Genomic DNA, 13,258 nt, shown 5'->3' with positions numbered 1-13,258 from the left:
TTGAGTCTACGAGGCAGAGGTTGCAGTGAGCCGAGATCACACCACTGCACTTCAGCCTGGGCAACAGAGGGAGACTCCGTCTCAAAAAGAGAAAAGAAGTTATCATTGATGGAACCTGGGTAAAGTGTACATAGGACCCCTGTATTATTTCTTCCAACTGCATGTGAATCTACAATTTAATCTCAAAGTAAAAAGATTAATTATATATACTCATAATATTTTATACATTAATTATTAAATATTAAAATATAGGATTAATATATTAAAATGTTTATAATATTACATTCATATATAGCTAGATCAATACCTGCAAACACCACCAACATCCATCAATAGGAGAATGGATAAACAAATTGTGGTTTCTTCACTCAATGAAAACTACTCAGTGTTATTGATGAATCTCAGCAATAAAAAGGAATGACTATTGATAATTCAACAATATAGATGAATCCAAAACAAAAGCAAAACATTATATTGACCAAAAGAAGCTAGACACAAAAGAACATATACTTTTTATTCTATCTGAAATTCTAGAACAGGCAGAAGTAATGTATTGTGATAGAAATCAGAAAGTCATTACCTCTGGAAGATCGGTGAAGAATTGCCTAGAAAATGACACTAGAGAATTTTCAGGAGTGATGGAAATATGTTTTATGTTGTTTGGGGGTGGCAGTTACAAAGATATATACAGTTGTCTAAACTGATTAAATGTTTAAAATCTATGAATTTAGGTATGTAAAGTATACCTCAATAAAACAGAGCTGTAATTTCCTTAAAAAAAAAATGTTCATGAAAAGATACCATTCTGAAAGTGACAAGGCAAGTCACAGCATACAAGTGGCTGTTTATCACATATATAACCAATGAAGGGCTTATATCCAGAACAGAGAACTCACACGAATAAGAAAAAGACAGACACCCCAATGGAAAAATAAGCAAGTGATTTGAACAAGCCCATCACAAAAGAAGATATGCAAATGTCCAATCAACATATGAAAAATTATCAATATGATTAGTCATCAGGGAAAGGCAAAGTCAAACCACAAGGAGAGACCACTGCATATCCACCAGAATAGCTGAACTTAAGAACACTGATAATGCCAAGTGTAAGCAAAGATGTAGAGAGCAACAGGAACTTTCACAGGCTGAAAGAACTATAAATTGGGCTGGGTGCAGTGGCTCATGCCTGTAATCCCAGCATTTTGGGATGCCGAGGCGGGTGGATCACTTGAGCTCAGGAGTTTGAGATCAGCCTGGGCAACATGCTGAAACTCTGTCTCTAATAAAAATACAAAAATTAGCTGGACATGGTGGTGCACACCTGTAGCCCTAGTTACTCAGGAGGCTGAAGGAGGAGAATTGCTTGAACCAAGGAGGCGGAGGTTGCCATGAGCTGATATCACACCACTGCACTCCAGCCTGGGTGATAGAGCGAGACTCTGTCTCAAGAAAAAATTTAAAGAAATATAAATTGATCCAATCACCTTATAAAATTGTTTGACGTTAGCTATTCAAGCTGGACATATACATCCAGCAATTCCACTCCTAAGTGTATACCCACCAAAGATGCAAATACCCCTGCAAACAAGAAAAGACATGTGTAAGAATATTCCTAACAGTATCACCCATAATAGTATGAAACTAGGAACAACTCAAATGGCCATCAAACGTGGGTTAGTTAAGCATAGTGGTATATTTTTACAGTAGAATACAATGTAGCTATGAAAATGAATAAACTGATGCTACACACTTAATTACCATGATGAAACTCACAATCTAATGTTGAGTGAAAGCAGCCAGCACAAACATGTATAATCCATGTGGTATGATGCAATTTATCTAAAATTCCAAAACCTACTAAACGATGATGTTTTACACATATATGCTTAGATAATAAATCTCAAAAGCAAAGTGAAAAAATAATTGCCATAAAGATCAAAATGATAGCTCCCTGTGGGGGGAGACTGAGGGTAATAATTAGGAAGTGAGGATTGGGGGTGTTGGCAAAATTCTATTTCTTTACCTGAGCGGTGGCAAAACAGTATTTACTTTATAATAATTTGTTAAGCTGTACATTTGTTTGATGCATTTTTCTGTAGTGTGCTGTGTCATAACATAATAAAAGAAAGTTTAAAAAGGAAAAAAAGGAGAATACACACAAATGTTGACGGCCTAAGAGTAGAGAACTTTTGAATAATTTATTTTTCTTACCTTCTGTAGCTGTTTCATTTTCCAGAGTAATGGAGAATTAGTGATAGAGAGCAGGGAGTATGGAAACAGACTGTGCCTTAATTCAAATCCCAGCTCTCTCTCAGCAGGTCCGTGACCTTGGGCAACTTGCTTAAACTTTCTATGCTCCTGGCTCCTTATCTGTAAAATGAGGATAATAATAGTAACTGCCTTATTGGGTTGGTTGCACACACAGAAACAGCAAATTCTCAATCCGTAGTAAGCCCTGTGTTAGCTGTTATCAGAATGTCTAAATTACCTTTATAAGGAAAAAAAAAAGTAAAATGCAGTTTTCAGCCTATAGCATTCATCACACTTCACTATGATTCTTTTTCTTCTCTACCTGACAGTGGGCACCACAAGGGCAGAAACAGCATCTGTGTTGAAACACTTTGTCATCCCAGCATGCAGCACAGGGCCTAAGTAAAAGGAGTCCAGGTGTTTTGCTTTTAATGCAGTGCCATGGTCATAGTAGAATATAGAGAGTGACCCTCCACAGCCCAAGTCCTGCCTCCATCCTTGCTCCCCAAGGAGAGGCTCAGACATACATACCGTGTAGCCTAAAAGTAGCCACCTCTCTGGGGTCCTCGGTCCCCTTGCCTCTCTCTTGGGAACAGTCCAGGGAATGATGGGAAGGACCCTTTGGCCTCATTACTGGGAAAGGATGAGGATGGAGAACAGGGAATGGGGTTGAGAGGTTCCAAAGGAGACCCACCTATTCCCTAAAAGGGCCATACATGCCTGGATGGTTCAGAAGAAACCCAACTCTGACCAGCTGTGTGCTTCAAGGTAGTCCCAAGGGGACTAGGGAAGGCAGCCCCAGGACTGTGGGCCACTCCTGAGCAGAAACTGTGGGCTATCTTGGTGGGCTCAAGGCTCAAGCTGGCTCTTCTGTGGTCAGTGACATGGTGAAAACTCCTCCCTATGCGCAAAGTCCTTCCACAAACATCAATCCATTTACTCTTCCTAACAGGCCAGCGAGCTAATCTATCACTCATTTTACAAGGTAGGAGGCTGCAACAGGCACAGCAAGCTCAGACTATGGTCATCCAGCCCTGACCTCAACCCTTATCCTTCCTTTCCTTCAATTTCTCCCTAGGTCTGTCTTCCTAGAAGACCAGGTAGATGCCACATGGGCCAGGATGACCTTAGTCCCCGCAAGGTGCAGGACATTCGAGTTAGCCCTCAAGACCCTTGACCCTTCCTCATTTCCAAGGAACAGTCAGGAAAAATGGCCTGGGGAGGACACTCAGCCTAGGGGTTAGGCCCAGAGAGGGATTCCAACCCAGACCTGTATGATTTCATGGCCCATCATAGCTCTTGCAGGGCCCACGGCAAAGCATGGCCTCCTCAGGTGGGAGTGCTATCCAATCCACATGCCGAGGGGAGAGAAGTACAAAGGGCCCTATAAGAAGAAAGGCATCCAGGAAGTCAAGGATCCCCAGAACATGGCATCTCTGGGTTTCCCAGCAGATAAATGAAGCCGTTTAGAGTTTGTAAGAGAAAGAATAGGGTTTCAGAGTGGAACAATTAAGATAGGTGGAGAAAGGCTTCCTAAGTAAGGAGTAGGGTTTTTTTAAATCTAGAGCCTCATCAGATTAAAAAACCTCTCAGCCAGACACAGTGGCTCACGCCTATAATCCCAGCACTTTGAGAGGCCAAGGCGGGCAGATCACCTGAGGTCCAGAGTTTGAGACCAGCCTGACCAACATGGAGAAACCCTGTTTCTACTAAAAATACAAAATTAGCCAGGCATGGTGGTGCATGCCTGTAATCCCAGCTACTCGGGAGGCTGAGGCAGGAGAATTACTTGAACCCGGGAGGCGGAGGTTGCGGTGAGCCGAGATCGTGCCACTGCACTCCAGCCTGGGCAACAAGAGCAAAACTCCATTAAAAAAAAAAGAAAAAAACCCTCATAGGGTAGGCACTGCATTAAAAAAAACAAAACACCTGGATTCCTTTTACTCAGGCCCTGTGCTGCGTGCTGAGATGACAGAGTGCTTCAAGTCAGATGCTGTTTCTGCCCTTATGGTGCCCACTGGTACCAGCTGGTACAGATGGGTCTGGGATTCTTTAGGATGGAGCTAGAAGAGAGGTGGGCTTAAACCTCACAGGGTAGAAGCTGCTGCTTACTGGTCCAAAATCATGCTCCCTTGAGCCACTTAAACAGCCTAGACAGCAGGCCATCACCACAGACGGCTACTGAGATGTGAGTCAGAAACAGCTCCTGCTCTGAGCTCCAGCGGTGCAGTTGGTTAGCGCGTGGTACTTACACAGAAATAGCCCTGGCTCCATTTCCAGAATCTGTCCCAGCAACTTCCGCTCCTAACGTCAAAATGAAAACAGAATCCAGCTAATTGAAGAGAACCACCCCATGTATCCTGGCTCAGGCTGTGCTGGGTCAGGCCAGACTGACAACCTCAGGACAGCCTTCTTTTCTGTTCCCTTGGAAGACATTTGGTCCTCAAAAGACTTTTAACCTTTTGAACTTTAGCTGGGAAGGATGAACTGCTTCATGCTGAACCCAGAAGGGAGACAAACTGTTGCACCAGCAAACCAGGCTGAAAGAAGGCCGAAGGGCAAAGCCAGCCCTGCTCACCCCACCCCACACGCAGGATGGGGAAGAACTGAAACATCGGCAGCAGTGCCGGCAGTGACCTCCTTCACCTTCGACAGGCAGCACCTGCTCTAATTAGAACCTGGGATTTGGAGGAAGGGGTGATATCTCATACAACTAGTGTGGGCTTTAGCTTCCCGTAGAATTGTGGATGTGCAGATAAGGACTGACACACTACACTCGGCTCTGACCCCACACATGCTGTGTACCCAGGTTAGTAGTATTGGACTCTATGCAGACTATGTGATCTTGTGCAGAGCTGAGTTGTCTTGGTTTTCTCCTCAACTAATTTCTCAAATACTTCATTGAATAACAATTTAAAGGGGCCTAGCAGGTGCCAGGCAGAGTAATGAGCTTGGGGCTGGAGAGGAGTAAGAGCCAGTTCCTGTTCTCAAGCAACTCACTCAGTGGGGCAAACGACACACACTCCACAAGAGCTTGCACTCACCCTCAGGAGATCACATTTAAAATCAAGAAAGCCCAGTAAAGGCATGTGGTATGGTTTAGACCCGTGTCCTACCCAAACCTCATGTCGAATTGTAGTCCCCAGTGTTGGAGGTGGGGCCTGGTGGGAGATAACTGGATCATGGGGGTGGTTTAACACCATCTCCCTTGGTGCTGTTCTCAGGATAGTGAGTTCTCATGAGAGCTGGTGATTTAAAAGTGTATAGTAAGGCCAGGCACAGTGGCTCACGCCTGTAATCCCAACACTTTGGGAGGCCGAGGCAGATGGATCACTTGAGGTCAGGAGTTCAAGACCAGCCTGGCCAACATGGTAAAACCCCATCTCTACTAAAAAAAATACAAAATACAAAATACAAAAACTAGCTGGGAGTGGTGGCAGGTGCCTGTAGTCCCAGCTACTTGGGAGGTTGAGTCAGGAGAATCACTTGAACTCAGAAGGTATAGGTTGCAATGAGCCAAGACTGCATCACTGCATTACAGCCTTGGTGACAGAGCAACACTCCGTCTCAAAAAAAAAAAAAAAAAAACTGTAGTACATTCCCCCTTACTCTCTCTTGCTCTTGCTCCTGCTCCTGTCGTATGAGACAACTGCTCCCCTTTCGTCTTTCACAATGATGGTAAGCTTCCTGAAGCCTCCCCAGAAGCTGAGCAGATGCCAGCATCATGCTCCCTCCACAGCCTGCAAAACTGTGAGCCAATTAAACTTTTCTTTATAAATTATCCAGTCCCAGGTATTTCTATAGCAATGTGAGAACAGACTAATGCAACATGCCTGCCTGACTGCCCAAATTCTAAATGTCTGTTTCTGTCTGCCCCACAAGTTCCAACACATTCCTTTTCAGCTAAGACACAGAAACGGGAGCTAAAACGTAATCCATTATACCATTAGTACCAAAATCGGGTGCAGAGCTTCTGGTCTGTCCAGAAAGTGAGTCTGGGAGAAGGGAGCAGATAACACCATACAGGAGGAGGCGGCATGAGTGCTGTGAGGCTCAACCATGGCCCCTGGGTGCCTAGTCCCTAGCACTAGTGCCTAGTGCTCAAGTGCCTCCATGAGACTCCAGCGGCATTTTTAATCAATGTATGATCTGATGCTCCAAAAGTCTGAGGCTACTTAATTGCAGCACTGTGACCTAGGTGTCTGGACCACCAAGAAGTAAGTACCCAAGAATCCCTGATCCATTAAGGGGGATGAGCCTCCACACTTGGGGAGCCTTCCATCCCAGATAGGGACCCCAGGATGCTAGAAAGAGCATACTGATTTAGCCACTTTGCTTTTCTTTGCCATCCTACTTTGCTACAGTTTCCAATAAACTTCAGTACCTAGCAGTAAGTTGGACCTAAAGAAGAATTTAGAAACGTAAGTGGAATTCACAGAGGCAGAATTGCACTGCTGAGAGGGACACCTGCAAGTGAGTCAGGTTAGATTGCTCCCAGACATACGCTATTCCCCTGTCACCACCTAAATGTCATCACTGAAATGAAACACACTCATGAAATCATAGATTTATATCTTTGCCATTTATTTTTTAAAATCTTATTCAAAATATTAAATAATAGTTTCAGATATGAAAAAAATTACTGCAATAAAATGGTTCGGGGTATTTCCATTGTGCTTCCCTTTCTTATTAGGAAAGTACACTCTCCACCCGAGAGACGGGATGGACGGCCTTCTTCCAGCTCTACATAAAGCGCAAGCCCACTGGCTCACCCGGGCCCTGCTTAACATATCTTAGGGCTATGTTTTCTAAAAAGCTGTAGTAACACTTGTAAGTTAACCATGGTTCAAATCACATATTTACATATTGATCAATTCTTTATGATAGAAAGACAAACATAAATGAAATATAGTAAATAATTTCCAGTTGCCATAAAAAAGAAAAGAAAGCAAGTGTGGGGAAAAAAGGTCATTGTACACAAATATCCTTTATGTATACAAACAATTTCATTCAGGTATAATTTTAACTTGAAAGACCTAGATACAGTATTATTTGATAATGGCCCCTAAGATTTATTCAAATTTACTGTAAAATAATAAATGAAGTAAACAAATCTGATATAACTTTAAACTCTGCCCATTGCTTGAAACCTTGGAGGAACCCATGCTACAATCAATTGCTAACTAAAAGCAATTGTACATGTATTTAACATTTTACCAGTTTCTACTTCTAAATATAGTAATCCCAACCAAAAAAATAGTAGTATCTCTGTAACATTTTATCTATGTCCACTGCAAGCTGCAGAGTCCCTGTTGCCAAGATTTCTTGACACATTTAATGTTTTACCTAAAATTGTGGTCAGATTGAGCAATATCGTTATCCTAAATTATGTTTAAATTATCTAAAAATATCCAAAGCAGTTTTCTTGGAAGAAAAAAAAATACTACTCAAATCCAAAGCATTATCACACATGTCCTTGTACATTACAGTTTGGGAACACAAAAAAATGTGTGGATAAAAAATAGTATTCGAATGGCAGAGAATGAATGTGAGTCAGCAGTAACAGATATGTTAGAACTTAGTTACAAGTTTGGGATCTTTTGAAAGTAGCATCACTAATCCTTCCAGAAGAAGCATAATAAATCTAAAACAATAAAAACTAACAGTGTAAATATAAGATAATGCTTAACTCACATTTTGGACACCTGATTAAACTCAGCTCTAAAAGTACAGATAAAAAATTATATACTCGTTTGTGACATTTAATTTCCAAAGCACCAAGGCAAAAGAGAGACCCATCTCTCATTTAAGTACCAATTGCCTATGGCAAACATCTGCACAATAGCATATAAAAAGTCAAGCAAATAAAATTACATAATAAGCAAAATTCAAATCACATTACTCTTAAAAAATATAATCATTGATTGGTAATCTTCAAAGAAGGCATTGCCTCATTAACATTCTGATCTAGGCGATGGTATTCCACTGTTTTGGAACAAAGGCCATCACGCCATTTCCTGCTTTGAACCAGAAGAAAAATCTGGAAAACAAAAGTAATTAAATAGGCAAAAGAGAAAACAGAGAATATGGTAAACATTTTTACAACAAGTGAAATATCTCTCTTCTAGGTTTCTAAATATAAAACACAAAATATCAACAACAAAAAAAGCTATTTTAGGCCGAGGCAGGCAAATCACTTGAGCCCAGGAGTTCGAGACGGGCCTGGGCAACATGGTGAAACCCCATCCCTAGAAAAAATATAAAACTATCCAGGCATGGAGGCGCTTGCCTGTAGTCCCAGCTACTCAGGAGGCTAAGGTGGGAGGATCTCTTAAGCCCAGGAGGCAGAGATCACAGTAAGCCGTGACAGCACCACAGCACTCCAGCCTGGGTGACAAAGCAAGACCCTGTCTCAAAAAAATAAATAAATAAAAGCTATTTTGCTTTCCATCTTGTAAACAAGGCTAAACAGTGCTTCTCGAATTTCAATATACATAGGAAGAGCCCAGGAATCTACTTGTTTAACAAGACCCTTAGATGTTCATAATAGAGATGGCCAAACACTAAACAGTGGGATATAATATCAGCAGCACTCAAGGTTCTGTCTACCCATAAACACTTACAAAGCTAGCAATATATCACTAAATACAAACAACCAGAACAGTTGGTTGGTTTGCTTTTTTGTGAACTATTATTAGATTCACCGATTCTCAAAGCTGGAAGGCATTTTGAAATTATCAGGTCCAGTTTCACTATTTGTCAGGTAAGGAAATCAGGGCCCCGAAGGGGAAGGTGGCTTTCAGGGTTACAAAGCAAGTTACAATAAAGTCAAGAACTGAAACTTCCTGACCAGTAAGTATTAAAAAAGGAATTGTGTATTTAATCTCCCTTTAAGTATTTTAAAGGGCTTAACTATTCAGCTCTGGGACTGTACAGTGCCAACATATACCCTCACACTCAATGTGAATGTATCCTGTCCTAAAGATATCTCTATGCCTCATGTAATCCAGCAAACTGGTAATAGCACAGAAATGTTCATCACAATATTATTTCTGAACCAAAAATTGTAAACCATGAATCCATTATGTTTTTAGCCAGGCACAGTGGCTCACGCCTATAATCCCAACTACTTGGGAGGCTGAAGTGGGAGGATTGAGGCCAGGAGTTCACCAGCGTGAACAACATAGCAAGATCCTGTCTCAAAAAAAAAAATAATGTTTTTAAAGAATATTAAGGATATGGAAAATGCTCATGATTGGTCAGGTAAAATTCAAGACATAAAACTCTATGAGATAGGCAGGGTGCGGTGGCTCACGCCCATAATCCCAACACTTTGGGAGGCTGAAGTGGGTAGATCCCTTGAGGTCAGGAGTTCGAGACCAGCCTGGCCAACACGGCAAAATCCCGTCTCTACTGAAAATACAAAAATTAGCCAGGCGTAGTGGCCCGCGCCTATAGTCCCAGTTACTCAAGAGGCTGAGGCACGAAAATTGCTTGAACCTGGGTGAACCTGGGAGGTGGAGGTTGCAGTGAGCCAAGATCGCACCACTGTACTCCAGCCTGGGAGACAAAGTAAGACTCTGTCTCCAAAAAAAAAAAACAAACAAAACTGTGAGATAATATTCATTAAAAATTATAACATACACCTATATGTATAAATTATGTGCACATTTATAGACCAGAAATACACCAAAATGTTAATAATGCTGAAAAGTAGTTTAAATTTTCTTTTCTAAACTCTTCTGTTTTCTCAATTCCCTAAAATAAACATGTAACACTTTATAACCAGAAAAAAAATTAAAAGATCATTAAGTTCAATATTAATAAATTAAAAGACAAGTATTAACACTTTCTNGATCCACCCGTCTCGGCCTCCCAAAGTGCTGGGATTACAGGCTTGAGCCACCGCGCCCGGCCTATTTCTTTTTTTTAGAAGTACATACATTCAAGCATTCTGTCTGCAGTGTGTTAAAATACACAACAGATTTACATGCTGATTAGACAGCTCAATACTTTACTATGAATTTAAACTTCACTGAAAAAAAGGAAAGAGGGCTGGGCATGGTGGTTCATGTCTATAATCCCAACACTTTGGGAGGCCAAGGTGGGAGGACTGCTTGAGTCTGGGAGTTCAAGACCAGCCTGGGCAACATAGCGAGACCTCGTCTCTACAAATAATAGTAATTTTTAAAAATTTAATTTAATAATTTTTAAAAATTAGTCGGGTGTGGTAGTGTGCATCTGTAGTCCCACCTACTTGAGAGGCTGAGGCAAGAGAATTACTTAAGCCTAGCAGGTGGAGACTCCAGTGAGCTGTGATTGTGCCACTGTACTCCAGCTTGGGTGACAGAGTGAAACCCACTACACATTTTTTTGCAAAAAAAAAAAAAAGAAAGAACCATGAATCATCAAAAGCATTATGACTGAAATAAAGGGCTAAAAAAATCCCAAACTTACCTTCCTTTTGTTGTGATATGTAATGTAAACAATAGCAATGCAAAAGCAAAATAATAAGATGAAAAAAGAAATGGCTGTCTTCCTCTTCTATATTTGAGGATGGCATCTTAAAAGATTTCACTGACTGTTCAATTTCCATGTAACCCCTGTTTTCTTCCAAGGTGTCATCAGACTCGTCGTCATCCCTGGGGCCCGTGGTCCAGTCATAATCTGGTTCTCCATAATCGCCATTGTCTAGAGTGTCTTTGGCTGTGGATGGAGAACTGTTCAGCATGAGAAGATCCTCCTCCTCCATACTAGGATCTTCATTGTTATCAGCTTCCTCTTGAGACAGGGGAGTAGGTGAGGGATGAGGGGCCACAGATGCTCCTCCACTTTTCTCGGTACTCGTTGTGGGAGGGAGGGTGGTACTGATTTGGGAAATAGAAGGTTTGGTTTGGTTTTCATGTGTTAAAGCATTCACATTTGGGGTAGAAATAGCTGAGTTGAGTACAGTTGGGCTCGGTGAATCAGTCCGTGATACAACTGAAACAAAGAATATTAAACTGAAATCTCCAACTTTATCTCCACCAAGCTAAAAGCATATTTACCCAAATTTTACACTAAGCATTTCTCTCTGCTAAATTCCTATAACTTTCTCGAAAACTAGTTATTAAGTCTCAATAGCCAGCAATCAGTTACATTTCTTCTTAGTCAGTTATTCTTCAGATAACTGCTTTGCTAGATACTAACAACTTAAGCAGCATAAAAGACCTACTGCATTATACAGCCTGCCACCAAAAGAAAAGAAAAAGGTCTGACTTTAGGTCACGGTGGCAAAGTCCACATACATCACCCATCCCCTCTGTTTTCATTTCATAAAGAGTGTGGACTTAGGCTGGGCACGGTGGCTCAAGCCTGTAATCTCAGCACTTTGGGAGGCCGAGACGGGCGGATCACGAGGTCAGGAGATCGAGACCATCCTGGCTAACACGGTGAAACCCCATCTCTACTAAAAAATACAAAAAACTAGCCGGGCGAGGTGGCGGGCGCCTGTAGTCCCAGCTACTCGGGAGGCTGAGGCTGGAGAATGGCGTAAACTCGGGAGGCGGAGCTTACAGTGAGCTGAGATCCAGCCACTGCACTCCAGCCCGGGCGACAGAGCGAGACTCCGTCTCAAAAAAAAAAAAAAGAGTGTGGACTTCAGTTATCTTGCCCAGACTCTACCTGATCCCTAGAACAGTACAGTAAGTGGCTGATTCTCACTCAAGTAGGTCCAAGAAAAGATATGGAGTTTGGACCTAAATACTTTCAACACAATATAACAAATTCAGAGGAAGCTAAAAGCAAGCTGTAGACAGTAATTCTAAGTGATACTTGAACTAGAGGACTGCCTCTCCTAAATTAAAAAAAAAAAAAGAAGGATCCTTACAAAGAAGAAAAAACTTCTAAAGGAGAAGCATCCGAAACTGGATGCTTCTCCTTTAAGTATTTTAAAAGGCTTAACTATTCAGCTCTGGGACTGTTCGGTGCCAACATGTACCCTCACACTCAATGTGATGTATCTTGTCCTATAGATGTCTCTCGTGCCTCATGTAATCCAGCAAACTGGTAACAGCACAGAAATGTTCATCACAATATTATTTCTGAACCAAAAATTGTAAACCATGAATCCATTATGTTTTTAGCCAGGCACAGTGGCTCACGCCTATAATCCCTGAGAGCTAAGGGACAACTAGACTATTTTAAAGATGGGGGAAGACATGTAGGTATGGGAAATGTTACCAAATACACACACATTCTTATTTCCCTGTGCTGCTACCTACTCAGCATAGTTTACTAAAGGCAAAATTATTTACGTAAGAAGAATTCTTATTATTCTTCTATCAAGAAGAGTCAACAGAGGAAGATTCAACAGAGGAATCCCTGCCTCTAATTTATAATCTAAGGTAATATCTGTTGAAGAACTTCAAGGATCTCTACTACACTAAAAAAAAAAAAAGAAAACAAAGAAAAAAAAAACCTCTGTCATGTGAGATCTAAACATATTCAGACTATATATATATTTGTTTGTTTGTTTATTTGTTTTGAGACAGAGTCTTGCTCTGTCGCCCAGGCTGGAGTGCAGCGGCCCAAACTCGGCTCGCTGCAAGCTCCGCCTCCCGGGTTCACGCCATTCTCCTGTCTCAGCCTCCCGAGTAGCTGGGACTACACACGCCCAACACCACTCCCGGCTAATTTTTTGTATTTTTTGTGGAGATGGGGTTTCACAGTGTTGGCCAGGCTGGTCTCGATCTCCTGACCTCGTGATCCGCCCGCCTCGGCCTCCCAAAGTGCTGGGATTACAAGCGTGAGCCACCGTGCTCGGCCTCAGACAATATTTTAAAGTCTATCACATTAAACTAAAATATTTTATAGGGGTGGCCGGGCGCGGTGGCTCAAGCCTGTAATCCCAGCACTTTGGGAGGCCGAGACCGGCGGATCACGAGGTCAGGAGATCGAGACCATCCTGGCTAACAAGGTGAAACCCCGTCTCTACTCAAAAATACAAAAAAAACTAGCCGGGCGAGGT

The 13,258-nt window shown here is 41.9% G+C and overlaps 1 protein-coding gene across 1 annotated transcript in view; it reads right to left on the bottom strand.

Annotated features, from left to right (window-relative positions):
* Nucleotides 1-6,810: 6,810 nt before the first annotated feature.
* The window catches only part of CUNH5orf15 (chromosome unknown C5orf15 homolog), a 14,912-nt gene continuing 8,464 nt past the window's right edge, over nucleotides 6,811-13,258 (bottom strand). Inside the window, 3 exon segments of the mRNA XM_017871985.1 lie at nucleotides 6,811-8,290; nucleotides 10,708-10,759; nucleotides 10,761-11,232. Coding sequence (XP_017727474.1) covers nucleotides 8,168-8,290; nucleotides 10,708-10,759; nucleotides 10,761-11,232 — 647 coding nt within the window. The 3' untranslated portion in view covers nucleotides 6,811-8,167.

The sequence above is a fragment of the Rhinopithecus bieti genome, unplaced genomic scaffold (genome assembly GCF_001698545.2).
Source record: "Rhinopithecus bieti isolate Rb0 unplaced genomic scaffold, ASM169854v2 scaffold_5889, whole genome shotgun sequence".
In the NCBI taxonomy this organism is placed as follows: domain Eukaryota; kingdom Metazoa; phylum Chordata; class Mammalia; order Primates; family Cercopithecidae; genus Rhinopithecus; species Rhinopithecus bieti.
Note: the sequence above shows the minus strand (reverse complement) of the source record. Positions and strands in the feature narration are given on the sequence as shown.